At 40.4% G+C, this 18,908-nt stretch overlaps 1 protein-coding gene and 1 long non-coding RNA gene across 2 annotated transcripts; both read right to left on the reverse strand.

Moving 5' to 3' along the window:
* Positions 1-3,663: 3,663 nt before the first annotated feature.
* LOC127010006 (uncharacterized) lies at positions 3,664-8,863 on the reverse strand. Its single transcript, XR_007762724.1, has 9 exons — positions 8,832-8,863; positions 8,672-8,735; positions 8,160-8,543; positions 7,840-8,127; positions 6,945-7,584; positions 6,541-6,636; positions 5,901-6,316; positions 5,645-5,804; positions 3,664-5,420 (listed from the first exon to the last, which is right to left on the reverse strand). It is a non-coding gene; the product is annotated as an uncharacterized LOC127010006 (long non-coding RNA).
* Positions 8,864-8,971: 108 nt separating this feature from the next.
* LOC127010005 (RUS family member 1-like) lies at positions 8,972-18,696 on the reverse strand. The gene is made up of 10 exons (XM_050883704.1): positions 18,436-18,696; positions 17,248-17,371; positions 16,937-17,097; positions 16,228-16,420; positions 15,469-15,587; positions 14,126-14,370; positions 13,478-13,614; positions 12,754-12,879; positions 11,591-11,738; positions 8,972-9,327 (listed from the first exon to the last, which is right to left on the reverse strand). The coding sequence occupies exons 1-10, from the start codon at positions 18,540-18,542 to the stop codon at positions 9,269-9,271; spliced, it is 1,419 nt and encodes a 472-aa protein (XP_050739661.1). The 5' UTR covers positions 18,543-18,696; the 3' UTR covers positions 8,972-9,268.
* Between the last annotated feature and the right edge of the window lie 212 nt (positions 18,697-18,908).

Consider the following 18,908-nt stretch of genomic DNA (forward strand, 5'->3'; position numbering starts at 1 on the left):
AACCAGACACTCATCCAAGTTCTTAATCACTCAACCAGACACTCATCCAAGTTCTTAATCACTCAACCAGACACTCATCCAAGTTCTTAATCACTCAACCAGACACTCATCCAACTTCATAATCAGCCAGCCAGCCACTCCTCCAACTTCATAATCACCCAAACAGACACTCATCCAAGTTCATAATCACCCAACCAGACACTCATCCAAGTTCATAATCACCCAACCAGCCAGTCATCCAACTTCTTAATCACTCAGCCAGCCAGTCATCCAAGTTCATAATCAGCCAGCCAGCCAGTCATCCAAGTTCATACTCAGCCAGCCAGCCAGTCATCGTCATCCACCTTTTTAACCCTAGATCAGTCGTCCGCTGCCATTTGGATACACGCGCTGCCTAATTTCGAGTTTCGTGCTTCTTGTCTCCACCAAAAAAGGTCAATTTGCAACTTTTATCGTTCTCACCCGCCGTGTGACACTTACTCTGGGAGGGGATGAACGTGATTTGATGCTCTTAACTTTATTTCTAGTTACGGTAAGTTTACATTTCAGGATGGGAAAAAAACGTGTGTGAAAGTATCCATATGGCCTAGGAACGTACGAGACTCATCTCTTAGGAGTTCAGTGACTTGCCAAACATTACTGTCTATCAGTCTATTATCTCCGACGCCTTGCTGTTCATTGACTTACCAAACATTACTATCTATCAATCTACTATCTCCGACGCCTTGCTGTTCATTGACTTACCAAACATTACTGTCTATCAATCTATTATCTCCGACGCCTTGCTGCCTTGCGGGAACTACCCTCCAGGGGGTGGGCGCGGCAGAAGTGCCTCCATTATCTCCCTGTTCTGGCACTCCCTCTCGGCACACTCAATCCTGCTACTTCCTACTACGTTCTCTTGTCGTCCATTCGTACACATTTTGGTCCAATAAAGTCATATCCGCCAGGGTTACTTTATTGGACAAAACATACACAGCTCATCACGACAAGGACAACACATAGGATAGGTGTTTGTGTGGGTATGCGTTTGTGTGAATGTTGTGAAGTGTGGGTAACATTTAAGTGTTGGTGTATGTGTATAACAATGTGTACGAATGGACGACAAGAGAACGTGGACGGACAGTCAAAGTTAAACGAATACAAGGAAAGTTAACGATGAAGACGCGACAAGACAGACTGGCAGACACAGTGACGATGGACATTACATGAAAACACTGAGAATCTTAGTCTCTCTTTGCAGCACCCCATTTTCTTGTCACTGAGGGGAAGGAACACGGAATTTGAGCGGTGACTGCTACACTCTCTCGCTCCAATACTCACTCACCGTATTGATCCACTTCTGAGGCGGTCTTCCCCTCCCCAATCGCTCCCTCATACACTCTTCACGAATTAATTTTCTTTCTTTCTTTCAGAGCTGCTGTTTATTGCTACTGAGGAAGAAGAGGAGGAAGAGTAAAGAAGAAGAGGAGGAGGAAGAAGAGACAGAAGAGTATATATAAGAGGAGAAGGAAGGATGAGAGAGGGAGGAAAGAAAGAAGAGATGAAGAGGAGGAAAGGAAGAGAGGATCGAATGAAGAACGAAGAAGAGGAGAAATGGGAAAGGGGAAAAAAAGAGGGAAGAAGGGGAGGAGGAATGGAGGGAAAGAGGAGGAAATTACCTGTAATCAGTGCCAGAGAGAGAGAGAGAGAGAGAGAGAGAGAGAGAGAGAGAGAGAGAGAGAGAGAGGATGTAAGAGAGGAAGGAAGAAGATAAAAGAAAACAATAATAAAAATGAAATGAAAAAAATAAACAAAGAAAAAAGAAAATGAAAAAATAGTGAAGGAAAAAAAGAAAAGAATAACAAAATCAGAGAGAGAGAGAGAGAGAGAGAGAGAGAGAGAGAGAGAGAGAGAGAGAGAGAGAGAGAGAGAGAGAGAGAGAGAGAGAGAGAGAGAGAGAGAGAGAGCAGCCAGTGAGTCATCTTGTATACTTAACCGAGAGAAAAGTAGAGAAAGGAGAAGAAATACTGGAAATTCACAGTAGGAAATATATGTCAGGGGTGATTCAATACATTACTTAAGGGGAGAAGAAAAGGGGAGGAGGAGGAGGAGGGGAAAATACTGGGAAGAATGTAGAGGGTGAATAATGGGACTAAATATTATTCCCCTTCTATATTCTTCCCAAGTATTCCCTTCCCCTCTTCCCCTTATAGAAGCTTAATTAGACTTTGCCAGTTGATTCATATACTGTAAACTGCCTGCTCTCTCTCTCTCTCTCTCTCTCTCTCCACAGGACCCACAGAATGTCCCCCCACAGTATGTTTATAACCCCCACAGTCACCCCCCACAGCCCCCCACCACAAATATATGCCCCCCTCCCCTACCCCCTTTCTTTCATTATCTAGCAAACTCACAATATCATACCACTAATATGTCCACAACCCTTCCCCCTTTCTTTCAGTACCTAGCTAGCAATCCCACACCATCATTCTTTCTTTCAATATCTTGCAAACCCACAATGTCATCCTTGCAACACTAATACATTCTCTTACTTGTATTTCCCTCTTTTCCAGGCAACACAACTGACTGAAAGTGCTGAAACGCATTGGATTCTACCTGAGCTGGGGGCTTCATGGTGCAGTGGTTAGCACACTCGGCTCACAACTGAGAGACCCCGGGTTCGATTCCTGGGTGGAGTGAAAAAATTTGGGTGGCTTTTCCGATACCCAGCAGTGAATGGGTACAAGGTATTGATCGGGGGTCGTGTCCCGTTTCCTGGGATCTGTTCTCTTCTCGTGTTATTCCTTCCCCTTCTGTCTCTCTCCGGCATATGACCACAGATGTTGCGCCGACTAAACGAAACTTTCTTTTTTCTACTTGTCCTGTTCCTACAACCACTACTGCTACTGAAAACCTAAAGAAAGACTGGTGTTAGCTGTGCATATAAAGAATAAACACCACCTTGCAACCTTGACCGTTTCCTTCACTTCCTCTTCTCACTGCCGACAAATAAGAAAGCGAATTACAAGTTGCATTTCATCATAGTCATTGCAATCTACATCACCATGGCACATATAAAGAATAAAACACCACCTTGCAACCGTGACTCTTTCCTTCACCTCCTCACTTCTGACAAATAAGAAAGAGAACTACAAGTTGCATTTCATCACACTCATCACAAACCACATCATGCATTCCCTTGCCTATCATAGAACCGAAAGGGAGATTCTAAGTGGTTAGTGCCTAGCTATGAATCTGCAGGCACAGGTTCAAATCTCAGCCCAGGTAGTCAGTTTTCACTCCACCCAGCTGTTCATCCTCCCTTTTGGCCTGGGGGATAAGTGGGTACCTAGGGAAGCCTGGGAAAGGTAAACTGATCACCCAGATGTCACCGATTCTCACCCGCTACAGGCTAAAGGGCTAATGCGACGGAGATGATAACCTAGGAGGAGGGTATCAGGACACCTCTCTTCCCGAAATTGACCTCACTTTTTTGGCCACTCCTCTCAACTCTTTTTTGGAGCAGTGATTTTGTGGGCTATTTGATTTTCTCTTTTTTTCATGCTTTTTTTTTTTCCTTGAGCTGTTGACAAAAAAAAAAAAAAGCACATGCAATTTTTTTTTTTTTTTTTTTTTTTTTTTTTAGCTGTTTACTGTTTAAAAAAAAAAAGGAAGAAAGAAAGGAGGCCACACCCAGCTATAATGACTGTACCAAACTTCAGAGGTACAGTTAAGGGCATAAATCAAAGCTGTGTGCGGCCTTTCTGCTCATCTCTGTCACATTGCCCTCTGAGTCTGTGGTGGAAGAGTCCATTACCACAGGGCCAGCGAGACATCCAGGTTACCACAGTTTACCTTCCCCAGGTTTCCCCAGGTACCCATTCATCACCCAGCCTGAAAGGGAGGATGAACAGCTGGGTGGACTGCACGGTGACTGCCCGGGCCGGATTGAACCTTGGAAAGCAGATTATGGCTGGGTCCAGTAACCATAACACCACGGAGGAAAAAGAACACCTTACTTACTCACCAATCTATTTCCATCTGTACGACTTTTCACCAGACTTGGGGCGACTACTAGTGTTATGTAATCGATTGCTTCATATTTTCACGATTATGATTATGATTACAATTACAATAAAATTAGGTGTAATCAATTTCGATGACCTCATGTCTGCTTTTCACATTCACTAATTTACTTACCTACTTACACCCCTACTTTTCACTTACCCACTTACTCATTCATGCTTCACTTTATCTTCATCCCTGTCCACTCTACTCATACTTCCACCCTCACTACTTACCCCCAAAACCCACTTACAGATAAAGGTTAGTAAGACGGAGGGATATTTGGTGATGTGATTAAACCATTTATTACCAAGAAACCCAAAAAATTGTGACTATGAATACCTGTGACTATGATTCTATGTGTGTGATTCTCTTGACACAATGAGAGAATGATGAAAAAAAAATGAAGGCCAATTATTGCCCGAAAACCCCAAATTATTATGAAGAAAGACTGTGTTTGGTGATTGTTTTGATACGATGAGAAAGCAATGCAAAGAGAAAATTAAATGGACCAGTTATTGCCCGAAATACTAAAAAATATGATGAAAGATTGTGTGTAATAAGTAATTCTCTTGACATTATGAGGAAGCAATGCACATAGAAAATGAGAAAGACCAGTTATTACCTGAAACACCAAAATTTACTAAAGATTGAATGTGTCATAATGATTCTTGATACAATGAAAGCAACACAAAAAAGAGTTAGAAAGTGTTGTTTTCTAAATGCTACTTGAGCAAAATCACTATAAACTCTCGTGTGTGTGTGTGTGTTTGTATGTGTGAATAAAGATTGCATTCGAGAGCATCATAACTAAAAAAAATGAGTTGTATTCTAAATGTTGCATGAGGAAAACAATTTTTTTTTTTTTTTACAACGAAGGAGACGGCTCAAGGGCGACAAGAGTGAAAAAAAATAAATAAATAAATAAAAAGCATGTTACTCGCCACTCCCATAACAGACAATAGTAAAGAATAGCCAAAAGAGGTCAATTTTATACACTACCTACAATCATGCTTTCATACTAGCATACATTCTCCACCCGAAACTGACCTCTCTTGACCACTCTTTGCATCAATCTCTTTTAGGAGCAGAGTTTAGCGCCCCCCCCCCCCAACCTCCCCCTCTTTTTTTTTTCTCTCCACACTTTTTTTATGCCCTTGAGCTGCTTCCTTTCCTGTTAAAAATAAATAAATACTTCCTTGTGTGACTGAATGTGCACTTCCCACTACACCCTACAGTATGTCAGCACCCTTGTAAACAAACTCCCAAAGTCATTTTTCGGTGCTTTCCAGATAATTGGCTAACACAATTTTTCGCTGTGCACCATCTGATATAGTTGTCTTTATCATTCCAGGGTGTGTTTTAAAATTCACCTCAACTCTGCCTTGGTTGTTTTAAAATTCACCTCAACTCTGCCTTGGATGTTTTAAAATTCACTTCAACTCTGCCTTGGTTGTTTTAAAATTCACTTCAACTTTGCCTTGGATGTTTTAAAATTCACCTCAACTCTGCCTTGGTTGTTTTAAAATTCACTTCAACTTTGCCTTGGATGTTTTAAAATTCACCTCAACTCTGCCTTGGATGTTTTAAAATTCACCTCAACTCTGCCTTGGTTGTTTTAAAATTCACCTCAACTCTGCCTTGGTTGTTTTAAAATTCACCTCAACTCTGCCTTGGTTGTTTTAAAATTCACCTCAACTTTGCCTTGGTTGTTTTAAAATTCACCTCAACTCTGCCTTGGTTGTTTTAAAATTCACCTCAACTCTGCCTTGGTTGTTTTAAAATTCACCTCAACTCTGCCTTGGTTGTTTTAAAATTCACCTCAACTCTGCCTTGGATGTTTTAAAATTCACCTCAACTCTGCCTTGGATGTTTTAAAATTCACCTCAACTCTGCCTTGGTTGTTTTAAAATTCACCTCAACTCTGCCTTGGTTGTTTTAAAATTCACCTCAACTTTGCCTTGGTTGTTTTAAAATTCACCTCAACTCTGCCTTGGTTGTTTTAAAATTCACCTCAACTCTGCCTTGGTTGTTTTAAAATTCACCTCAACTCTGCCTTGGTTGTTTTAAAATTCACCTCAACTTTGCCTTGGTTGTTTTAAAATTCACCTCAACTTTGCCTTGGTTGTTTTAAAATTCACCTCAACTTTGCCTTGGTTGTTTTAAAATTCACCTCAACTTTGCCTTGGTTGTTTTAAAATTCACCTCAACTCTGCCTTGGATGTTTTAAAATTCACCTCAACTCTGCCTTGGTTGTTTTAAAATTCACCTCAACTTTGCCTTGGTTGTTTTAAAATTCACCTCAACATTGCCTTGGTTGTTCTAAAATTCACCTCAACTCTGCCTTGGTTCTTTTAAAATTCACCTCAACTCTGCCTTGGTTCTTTTAAAATTCACCTCAACATTGCCTTGGTTGTTCTAAAATTCACCTCAACTTTGCCTTGGTTGTTTTAAAATTCACCTCAACATTGCCTTGGTTGTTCTAAAATTCACCTCAACTCTGCCTTGGTTGTTTTAAAATTCACCTCAACTCTGCCTTGGTTGTTTTAAAATTCACCTCAACTTTGCCTTGGTTGTTTTAAAATTCACCTCAACTCTGCCTTGGTTGTTCTAAAATTCACCTCAACTCTGCCTTGGTTGTTTTAAAATTCACCTCAACTCTGCCTTGGTTGTTCTAAAATTCACCTCAACTCTGCCTTGGTTCTTTTAAAATTCACCTCAACTCTGCCTTGGTTGTTCTAAAATTCACCTCAACTCTGCCTTGGTTGTTTTCAACTCTGCCTTGGTTGTTTTAAAATACACCTCAACTCTGCCTTGGTTGTTTTAAAATTCACTTCAACTCTGCCTTGGTTGTTTTAAAATTCACTTCAACTCTGCCTTGGTTGTTTTAAAATCACCTCAACTTTGCCTTGGTTGTTTTAAAATTCACTTCAACTCTGCCTTGGTTGTTTTAAAATTCACCTCAACTTTGCCTTGGATGTTTTAAAATTCACCTCAACTCTGCCTTGGATGTTTTAAAATTCACCTCAACTTTGCCTTGGTTGTTTTAAAATTCACCTCAACTTTGCCTTGGATGTTTTAAAATTCACCTCAACTCTGCCTTGGATGTTTTAAAATTCACCTCAACTCTGCCTTGGTTGTTTTAAAATTCACCTCAACTTTGCCTTGGATGTTTTAAAATTCACCTCAACTCTGCCTTGGATGTTTTAAAATTCACCTCAACTCTGCCTTGGTTGTTTTAAAATTCACCTCAACTCTGCCTTGGATGTTTTAAAATTCACCTCAACTTTGCCTTGGTTGTTTTAAAATTCACCTCAACTTTGCCTTGGATGTTTTAAAATTCACCTCAACTCTGCCTTGGTTGTTCTAAAATTCACCTCAACTCTGCCTTGGTTGTTCTAAAATTCACCTCAACTCTGCCTTGGTTGTTTTAAAATTCACCTCAACTCTGCCTTGGTTGTTCTAAAATTCACCTCAACTCTGCCTTGGTTGTTCTAAAATTCACCTCAACTCTGCCTTGGTTGTTTTAAAATTCACCTCAACTCTGCCTTGGTTGTTCTAAAATTCACCTCAACTTTGCCTTGGTTCTTTTAAAATTCACCTCAACTCTGCCTTGGTTGTTCTAAAATTCACCTCAACTCTGCCTTGGTTGTTTTAAAATACACCTCAACTCTGCCTTGGTTGTTTTAAAATTCACTTCAACTCTGCCTTGGTTGTTTTAAAATTCACTTCAACTCTGCCTTGGTTGTTTTAAAATCACCTCAACTGTGCCTTGGTTGTTTTAAAATTCACTTCAACTCTGCCTTGGTTGTTTTAAAATTCACCTCAACTTTGCCTTGGATGTTTTAAAATTCACCTCAACTCTGCCTTGGATGTTTTAAAATTCACCTCAACTTTGCCTTGGTTGTTTTAAAATTCACCTCAACTTTGCCTTGGATGTTTTAAAATTCACCTCAACTCTGCCTTGGATGTTTTAAAATTCACCTCAACTCTGCCTTGGTTGTTTTAAAATTCACCTCAACTCTGCCTTGGATGTTCTAAAAATCACCTCAACTCTGCCTTGGATGTTCTAAAATTCACCTCAACTCTGCCTTGGTTGTTTTAAAATTCACCTCAACTCTGCCTTGGATGTTCTAAAATTCACCTCAACTTTGCCTTGGTTGTTTTAAAATTCACCTCAACTTTGCCTTGGATGTTTTAAAATTCACCTCAACTCTGCCTTGGTTGTTTTAAAATTCACCTCAACTTTGCCTTGGATGTTTTAAAATTCACCTCAACTCTGCCTTGGATGTTTTAAAATTCACCTCAACTCTGCCTTGGTTGTTTTAAAATTCACCTCAACTCTGCCTTGGTTGTTTTAAAATTCACCTCAACTTTGCCTTGGTTGTTTTAAAATTCACCTCAACTCTGCCTTGGTTGTTTTAAAATTCACCTCAACTTTGCCTTGGTTGTTTTAAAATTCACCTCAACTTTGCCTTGGTTGTTTTAAAATTCACCTCAACTCTGCCTTGGTTGTTCTAAAATTCACCTCAACTTTGCCTTGGATGTTTTAAAATTCACCTCAACTTTGCCTTGGATGTTTTAAAATTCACCTCAACTTTGCCTTGGATGTTTTAAAATTCACCTCAACTTTGCCTTGGATGTTTTAAAATTCACCTCAACTCTGCCTTGGTTGTTTTAAAATTCACCTCAACTTTGCCTTGGTTGTTTTAAAATTCACCTCAACTTTGCCTTGGTTGTTTTAAAATTCACCTCAACTTTGCCTTGGTTGTTTTAAAATTCACCTCAACTCTGCCTTGGTTGTTCTAAAATTCACTTCAACTTTGCCTTGGTTGTTTTAAAATTCACTTCAACTCTGCCTTGGATGTTTTAAAATTCACCTCAACTTTGCCTATCTTACAAGTTGACTTCGAAAATGAGTTGTTTTTATAATCTGGATGAGGAGAAAAATATTACTCCGGAAGTTTGTTTGTGAAGGCGATGACGTGCGTCTGAATATGAAAATCTACATGCATTTTAATCTACATACAAACGGGTGTTACAAAAATATAAACAATGAGCATACAAAAATATGTACAAAAATAACTGAAACCTTACCTTCATTTTGGGGGATTTACAACAACAGTGAAAATACACACATGTGCATATACACTTAAAGGCCACTGTGTGCGTGTGTGTGTGTGTGTGTGTGTGTATGGGTGAGATTGTGTGTGTGTGTGTGTTAGTCTTCAATCAACCTCCATTCATCCGCCCCAAAATGCAGCTTGTCAATTCTCCACTCTGAAAAGGAAAGAAATGGAAGTATTAGTATTAGTATTAAAAGTAAGAAAACATTAAACAGTACGTGGTAACTGTTTGGGGTATTGCTATGTTAGGTTAAGTTTAGGGCATCTTCAAACACAAGACAGACAGAGGCTTATAGCATAAATTATCCAAGAAAGAATTCTGGCCTAGGGCCTCATGTTTTTTTTTTTGTTGGTTAAGGGTAGGGGGGGTATCAACAAACACATGATAGCCAGACCCTTATGGTGTAAATCAACAAAGAAAGACCTCCCTTTGTTAGATAATAAGTCTCATTACTGAGGAAGCATATATGATTTTTCTAAGTAAAGACGTATAGTAACTGTTCAGGGTTTTGTTAGGTTAGGTTATGTTAAGGAATTTTCAAACACATGATAGGCAGCAAATTATGACAGTTCAACAAAGGAAGAACTCATTATGTTATAAGGTAAGTCTCATTTAGTAAGGAAGAATAGATGATTGTTCTGAGTCAAGACCTATAGTAACTGTAAGGGGAATTGTTAGGTTAGGTTAATGAATTTTCAAACACATGACATCCAGAAATCAATAGCATAAATTAACAAAGAAAGCCTTCACTTTGTTATATAGAAAAGCTTCATTAGTAAGGAAGCATATATGAATTTTCTGAATCAAGACCTATAGTAACTATTTGGGGTTTTGTTAGGTTAAGTTTTGGGTATCTTCAAATACACGATAGCCAGCACGTTATGGTATATATCAACAAAGAATAACCTCACCTTGTTGTATAGAAAGTCTCATTGTTAAGGAAGCATATATGACTTTTCTGAGTCAAGGCCTATTGTGTTTGTTTTGGTTTTGTTAGGTTAAGTTTAGGGTATCCTCAAACACATGATAGCTAGACCCTTATGGTATAAATCAACAAAGAATGACCTCACTTTGTTGTATAGAAAGTCTCATTAATAAGGAAGCATAGATGAAATTTCTGAGTCAAGGCCTATTGTGTTTGTTTTGGTTTTGTTAGGTTAAGTTTAGGGTATCCTCAAACACTTGATAGCTAGACCCTTATGGAATAAATCAATAAAGAATGACCTCACTTTGTTGTATAGAAAGTCTCATTAGTAAGGAAGCATATGTAAATTTTCTGAGTCAAGACCTAGAGTAACCATTTGGGGTTTTGTTAGGTTAGGTTAGGTTAAGTTTAGGGTATCCTCAAACACATGACAGCTAGACCCTTATGGTATAAATCAACAAAGAATGACCTCGCTTTGTTGTATAGAAAGTCTCATTAATAAGGAAGCATATATGACTTTTCTGTGTCAAGACCTATAGTAACTGTTTGGGGTTTTGTTAGGTTAGGTTAGGTTAAGTTTAGGGTATCCTCAAACAAATGACAGCTAGACCCTTATGGTATAAATCAACAAAGAATGACCTCACTTTTTTGTATAGAAAGTCTCATTAGTTAGGAAGCATATGTAAATTTTCTGAGTCAAGACCTAGAGTAACCATTTGGGGTTTTGTTAGGTTAGGTTAGGTTAAGTTTAGGGTATCTTCAAACACATGATAGCTAGACCCTTATGGTATAAATCAACAAAGAATGACCTCACTTTGTTGTATAGAAAGTCTCATTAGTAAGGAAGCATATATGAATTTTCTGAGTCAAGGCCAAGAGTGTTTGTTTTGGTTTTGTTAGGTTAAGTTTAGGGTATCCTCAAACACATGACAGCTAGACCCTTATGGTATAAATCAACAAAGAATGACCTCACTTTATTGTATAGAAAGCCTCATTAGTAAGGAAGCATATGTGACTTTTCTGTGCCAAGACCTATAGTAACCATACGGGGTTTTGTTAGGTTAGGTTAGGTTAAGTTTAGGGTATCTTCAAACACATGATAGCTAGACCCTTATGGTATAAATCAACAAAGAATGACCTCACTTTGTTGTATAGAAAGTCTCATTAGTAAGGAAGCATATATGAATTTTCTGAGTCAAGGCCTATTGTGTTTGTTTTGGTTTTGTTAGGTTAGGTTAAGTTTAGGGTATCCTCAAACACATGACAGCTAGACCCTTATGGTATAAATCAACAAAGAATGACCTCACTTTATTGTATAGAAAGTCTCATTAGTAAGGAAGCATATATGAATTTCCTGAGTCAAGACCTATAGTAACCATTTGGGGTTTTGTTAGGTTAGGTTAGGTTCAGGGATGGAGTGTATACAAGAGCTGTGTCCTTTCCATTCATACTCTACCCTCTCCCGCCCCTCCCTCTCTCCCTCACACTCACTTTGCACCTGTAGGCTCTTCATTAAGGATGGGAACACCTGTCTCACCAGCTCCTTGACAGCCTTCATCACCTGGTACTCTGAGGCAGTGGAGGTTGGGGTGGTGGCGGGGAGGTTGGGGGCCAGGAACTTCGGGGGGAGTACCGTTCCCTGTAGTGGTGGGGAGAAGAGGTTAGTGGTGGGGAGGAGGAGGAGGAGGAGGGTTAAAGGAAAGGACAGAGAAGGAGAGGTAGGAGAGAATAGGGGAAAAGGAAGGAAGGGAAAAAAAATGGAATAATGAAGGGAAGGAATTAGAGAAGGATGAAGGGGGAGAGGAAAGGGAGAATAAAGAGGAGGAGGAGGAAGAATGGGGTTGAATAGTAGAGGAAGAAAGGAAATGTTAGGGTGATGCAGAGGAGGAGGAAGAGAAGGAAGATGAAAGGAACTGGTTGGCTTGGTGGGGAAGAAAAGGAGGAGGAGGATTGGTGGGGAAGAGAAGGAGGAGGAGGATAGGTGGGGAAGAGAAGGAAGAGGAGGATAGGTGGGGAAGAGAAGGAAGAGGAGGATAGGTGGGGAAGAGAAGGAAGAGGAGGAGGAGGATAGGTGGGGAAGAGAAGGAAGAGGAGGATAGATGGGGAAGAGAAGGAAGAGGATGGGTGGGGAAGAGAAGGAGGAGGATAGGTGGGGAAGAGAAGGAGGAGGAGGATAGATGGGGAAGAGAAGGAGGAGGAGGATAGGTAGGGAAGAGAAGGAGGAGGAGGATAGGTGGGGAAGAGAAAGAGAAGAATGAGTGAAGAGAAGAGAAGTAAAGAGAGTAGTAATAATAATAATAATAATAATAATAATAATAATAATAATAATAATAATAAAACAGGTAATGGTAAGCAAACAAAGATAGCTAACTCAGAGGTAAACAAATATATAATAAAAAAAAAAATAACAATAATAATGATAATAAAACTTTGATAACCATGTGATAACAAGCAAACAAATACAGGTGAGTCACTAAGTAAACAAAATTGATAAAAAACAAACAAGTAAACAATATCCAAGTAAACAAACAACCAGATAATTAAAAACACACAAACAAAGACACAAACAACCAGATCAGCAAAAACAAACAACATATAAACACAAACAAACAAGTAAACAACAACACCCAGGTAAGTAAACAAGCCACAATCACCTCCAACCAGTGAGAGTAGTTGAGGACACACAGGTAGGCGGTAACGAAGGCCCGCAGCTCATCCTCAGGTGTGACGTGGCTGCGGTAGATGACGTGGAGCTGGCGACGACGCAGGTTGGCACAGAGCTGAAGAGGGAGAGGAAGATGATGAAGATGATGAAGATATGAATGAAAATGGGGAGGAACGTCTGATAGTAATATTGGTAAATGATTCTATCCCTCCTTCTCCTCCTCCTCCTCCTCCTCTTTCAAGTTTTATTTCTCCTTTTCCCGACTCAATTCCTCCTCTTTTCTTCCCCTTTTTTTTTTGTCCTCTTTGCTTCTTGTATTTTTGTTCCTTTCCGTAACTAGTTTTTCATTTTCTTCTTCCTTCTCCTCCTCCTCCTCCTCTTTCAAGTTTTATTTCTCCTTTTCCTCACTCAATTCCTCTTCTTTTCTTCATCTTTTTTTTGTCCTCTTTGCTTCTTGTATTTTTGTTCCTTTCCATAATTAGTTTTTCATTTTCTTCTTCCTTTTCCTTTTTCTTTCCATCCCTCTTTGTTGTAACTTCCCATTCCTTCCTTTCCCTTCTTTCTTTCTCTTCCTTCTTCTCTTTTCCCTCCTCAAACCTTTCCCTTTCTCTTTTTCCTCCTCCTTCTTCTCTTCCCCCTTCTATCCTTCCTCTCCCCCTTCCACCACTTCTCTTCCCATTCACAACCTTCCACTCCCACCACCCACCACTCACCATGTATTGCTCACCACTAAAGGCGTCACAGGCAGCCTCGAACAGCTCCGCCTCACCACCGCCACCACCACCACAGCGACGCAGGGCCCAGTGCAGCGAGTGGCCGATGGTGACGCGGAACCCCAGTGGGAAGTAGTCTGTTTGGGGTGAAGGAGAAAAAGGGGAAAGTGTGTTAGTGTTGCTATTACTACTACTACTACTACTACTACTACTACTACTACTCTTACTATTATTACTATCATTATCATTACTATTTTTTGTGTGTGTGTCAGTTTAGGAGACAAAGAAAATACTAACATGAACAGAAACAAATGCCCATAAACAATGTAGGAAAAAAAATTACAATTGTTTTAAGAGGAAACATGAATAAGTAATAAAAATGGATAAAAAAAAATTATTGAAGGACAGACAATAGAAAAGCAGATAAAGATTTTTTGTAAACAGAAAAATAAAGAAAGGGATAAAAACGGAAGAAATACAAACACACTTGATTAAAACACAGGACCAAACAGGAGAAAAAAAACATCGACAGACAGACAGACAGACAGAAAAAGGGAGATATTTTTTCAAAGACAGACAAAAAACTAAAGAAATACACACACACACACACACACACACACACACACACACACACACACACACACACACCTGACTTAAACGCAGGACCAAACAGGAGCGGCTCATTAAGATTAGCTTCGGCGGGTGACGGAACTCCATCACCACCACCACCACCATCAGCCGTCCCCTCCGAGTCAGCCGCACCCTTCACCCAGCCACCCAGGACGTAGAGGAGTCTGGGGCGGTTGAGGCTGTGCAGGGTCAGCGCGCGCATGGCCTGGTAGTTAGCGTACATGTGCAGGAAGACGCACAGGAGGAAGGTTGTCCATGTAACCCTGTGTGTGTGTTTTTTTTATGAGGTGAAAGAAGGAAGGGAAAAAAATATATTAGGAGGAATAAAGGTTAGATTTGCTTTTTTTTGTGTGTGTGTGTGTGGTGGGGGAATGGGTAGGAAAAAAAGGGTTACAAAATTATCATTATACATAAAGGAGCGTTTTAACCTGGTAGCAGCGGGGATCATGTTTCTTAATGGTCCCTCTAAGCGAGAAAAATGAGAAACAATCATCACTCACACAAACCATTTCATAATATCTATCAAATAATTTCTGATCAGTTCATATATCATCTATTTTCGGGGGTTTATATCATGGCATAAATTTGGCCAGTCGCTGCTACACGGTAAAGCCACAAATTTGGCCCGTCGCTGCTACACGGTAAAGCCACAAATTTGGCCCGTCACTGCTACATGGTAAAGCCACAAATTTGGCCCGTCGCTGCTACATGGTAAAGCCACAAATTTGGCCCGTCACTGCTACACGGTAAAGCCACAAATTTGGCCCGTCGCTGCTACATGGTAAAGCCACAAATTTGGCCCGTCGCTGCTACATGGTAAAGCCACAAATTAGGCCAGTCGCTGCTACATGGTTAATATATTTCCCCATAAGCTCCCTCCTTTACTTTTGAAAATAATAAACTATACACACTCTTGCCAGGAAATATATAACAGGGAAAGGAAATAAGGAAGGGAGAAATGGAGAGGAGAGAACTGAAGGGAATGAAAGGATAAGAGAAGGGAAGAGAAGAGAAGAGAAACTAAACGATGGAGATGAAACGGATAATGGAGATGGAAAGGAACAAAAAACTTAAAAAAGGAAAGTAAGAAGGAAAAGAAGGAAATGGAAAGGAACGAAAGGATAAGAGAATGGAAGAGAAGAGAAACTAAAGGATGGAAATGAAACAGATAATGGAGATGAAAAGGAACAAAAAAAACAAAAACAAAAGAGTAAGGAAACAGGGAAAGCTAGACAGACAGACTCTTTTGTAGGAGCAGTGAGAAGCGGCTTTATTTTTTTCATTATTGTTTCCTTTTTTTTGCCCTTGAACTGTTTCCTCTACTGTAAAAAACAAAAATAAAATAAAAAAGTCAAGCATACCCGAGATTGGCGGTGAAGTAAGGCAGGAGCGTCAGGTTGGTGAGCAGGGCGGCCAGGTTAACGAGGGTCTCCTGGCTGCCGTCCTTAGCCGAGACGTCCGCCATGTTGTCACACCGGGCCTGCCGAGGTATATGAAGAGGGTGAGAAAGTGTGGTTATGAAAAGTGGTGGAAAAATTAAACAGAGGAACAGAGGAGTCAGTTCAAGGGCATAAAAAAGGAAGGATAATGTAAACAAATATAGAAACGGCACAAATAAAATTAAAGTATATACCATTAGAAGTAACAGTAATAGCAAGTAGATCAATAGTAATAATGGGATAAAGGAAAAAGTGAAAATATAAATAATGAAAAATAAGAAAAAGAAGAAATATATTTATGTACTCTTTTCTCTTTTTATCTATGAATATTCTTTTGCTTCATAATGTATACTATATCAATTGTATGTAAGTGGAAAAAATATGAAAAAGAAAAGAGTAAAAATAAATCAGAGTAAAAAAAATCTATGCCTATTTCTTCTCTTTTTTTTCTTTTCTTTTCCACCTGTCTTTTCACTTTAATAATAAATCAGAAAGGAAAAAAATCTATGCCTATTTCTTCTCCTATTTTTCTTTTCTTTTCCACCTATTTTTTCACTTTAATAATAAATCAGAAAGGAAAAAAATCTATGCCTATTTCTTCTCTTTTTTTTTCTTTTCCATCAATCTTTTCACTTTAATTCATTCTTCACAACCACCCTTCCTCCTTCCCTATTCCCCCACCTGGTGCACAGCGAGGGCAGCCCGTGTGGAGCCGCCTGCCACCCCTACAAGAGCCGTCAGCACCCCCGACACACATAGGACAGCCAGGAAGGGCACGGGAAGGAAGGGGCCGAGGAGGTGCAGAGCCAGGTTGACGTTATTGGTGAAGTCCGCAAAGAGGCGCCACTGCTTGCTGTTACAGTCCAGTTGTGACCTGTGGGGGTGAGGGGTTGCTGGAGGGTTGTGGGTGGGTCATAGGGTTGTTTAAGGGACTGTGAGGTTGCTGAGTGAGTTCTTTAGCTTGTGAGGTTGATAATAGTTGTTAATAGCCTTGTGGAGTTAATATGTTGGGTGTTATATGCCTTGTATGGATGTTAAAAGTCGTGTGGGGTTGTTAGGATGCTTGCGAGATTGTTAATGGCTGAAGAGGTTGTTCATTTGGTTGTTAAAAGGCTTGTCGTGTTGTCAATAAGCTTGTGAATTTGTTAAGTTTTGGGGGGTTGTTAAAAGGGTTGTGGGTTTTTTTGTTACTTGGTTGTGAAAGGAAGATAAAAGAATATATAATAGCAAACACAATACACAGTACACAAAACTATGCATATTATAACATACATAATACATCTTGCAAACACACACATAGCAAAAGAGTAAAAGGAGATGGAAAGAGCTAACCCGTCCACACCTAACCCCTAGATGCACCCCTTCCAGCATGCCCCACCCCGAGACGCACCCCTTCCAGTAGGCAAAGGCAATAGAAGACACCATGCCAGTTCCGTCCTTGAGCAGCCAGGAGAGGGTGGCGGCGAGGGGAGTAGCACTTCCCTCCCCAACACCCAAGCCTACCAGTGTCGACTGTAGGCTGAGGGCTCCGGCGATGCTGCTGCAGTAGGCCTAAAGAGAGGGTAGTTTGAGTTATTATCAGTTGAATATATAAATATTTCCACACCACAGAAAATACAAAATAGTCAAGGGCAAACCTAAAACCAATGGATGAAAAAAAAAAAAAGCTATAAACTACTGATAAAATCCCCCGCCATTCACCTGCACAGAGTCCCAGAACTGGTACTGGAGGTAATCCGGCGAGACTGACTCCGGGAAGCCTTGAGGGAGGAAGACATCGCGCGCCCACCCCAGCACACGCTCCTGCAGCCCTCTGACATGACTTCTGAGGGGTTGCAGAAGAGGAGTTAATGAGGGTAAATACAGTATGATTATTTCTGGGGAGACGCACAGAAAAAAAAAGCATGATCATATTTCTGGGGAAGCACAGGACTGAAAATTACCAGCTTGTGGGAGCAGGCAGTACACAAGCTTAAGTCCTCCTGGAGACCGTACCCACACGCTGACCACTTACTTAACAAATCTAACCAAACTAATCATCACTTCCTATTAGGTGGACTTTGCCCCTTCCTTGCATTCCCTTAATTTACTTTGATTTTAAATATTGCCTCTGAAAATACACCTTGTCACTGAAATTATAGTCCATGCCTCTGAAACTCACCATTCAGGTTAGCCAAACAGCCCCAAAAAGAGAAAGACCAAGGTACAGAAATGGGTGTAAAGCTAGATAAATAACAAAATATCAATTAAATCAATAATCTATGCCACTGAAATACACCTAATCACTGTTATGTAGCCTCTACCTCCGTAAAACACCGCTCGGGTCACCCAAACAATACCTGGTAAATATGGAGATTCACTACGCACCTCCCATATTGCCCCCACGAGAATAATAGCCTTTCCCAGGTCTCGCATTCTGTTGTACTACTCTAGTTTTACCGGCATGCATCATACATGTGTGGGGAGGGGGGGGGGGGGGAGGTTAAGTAAGTTTGGTTGTAGTAGTTTAATTTGCCCCCCACCCAAAAAAAACAATTTCCCACGGGTCCCCCACGATCGTTAGGGGAGGGGGATTAGGCCTTTTTCTTCACTTTTAAGTACTTGTGCCTTCATGTTATGGTTGAGGGACATGTATTTCGTCCCTTAACAATAATATGGAGGCGTAATATTGTATTTTGAAGGCGCAGAGTCAATCTCCACAATTACCAAGCACTCCCTAAATGATAAATAAAAAAAGGTAAAATTCAAGAGTCGAATAGTCTAAATTAGCAAACGGTTAACCTCTTATCAGTGAAACGGTAAATCAAGTCTATACTAATAAATCATATCACTCGGGTCACTCAAGCACTCCCTTAAAAATATATAAAAGAGGAAAAAAAATCACCTCACCCTTCTTCCCGGAGTGGCCTGAAGGCGGCGGCGGCATCCACGTACAGGTAGGAGGCGGCGGCACCTGTACTCCCCTTTTTCTCACTATATATCAGCCGGCGAGCCATTTTAAAGCACACACCTGGACCGCCCCACCTGTGCCTTTAACTGTGCAGCTCCTCAGGCCCGGGCGAGGCGTAATTAAGGAGAAAAAGGTAAAAATAAGGAGGCGGGCACGGGTGACAGGTGGTAGGGATGATGGAGGATGTCTTGGTACCGTCTTACTCCCGGGACTGGTCAGGTTTGTGTTTTTTCGGTGTTTTTACTATATTTAGGCTTTGTTTTCAGGGTTTTGGGGTTTTGATTTGTTCTTTGGGTTTATATGTTGGTTTCTGTGTGGTTGTCTTTGTGTTTTAATAGGAGAAAAGGATAAAAAATGAGATAATATACTTTACTCTCTCTCCTGGGACTGGTCAGATTTGTGTGTTTTTGGT

The sequence above is a fragment of the Eriocheir sinensis genome, chromosome 42 (assembly GCF_024679095.1).
Source record: "Eriocheir sinensis breed Jianghai 21 chromosome 42, ASM2467909v1, whole genome shotgun sequence".
NCBI classification, from domain to species: Eukaryota; Metazoa; Arthropoda; class Malacostraca; order Decapoda; family Varunidae; genus Eriocheir; species Eriocheir sinensis.

Bases quoted from the DNA above. Each gene is read 5' to 3' on its own strand.
- LOC127010005 (XM_050883704.1), bottom strand. From the start codon at position 18,542: ATGGCTCGCCGGCTGATATATAGTGAGAAAAAGGGGAGTACAGGTGCC. The intron at 15,588-16,227 runs GTGGGGGAATAG...ATACCTCGGCAG, and splicing joins CTGCCCTCGCTGTGCACCAG to GCCCGGTGTGACAACATGGC. The intron at 14,371-15,468 runs GTATGCTTGACT...ACACACACACAG, and splicing joins TACTTCACCGCCAATCTCGG to GGTTACATGGACAACCTTCC.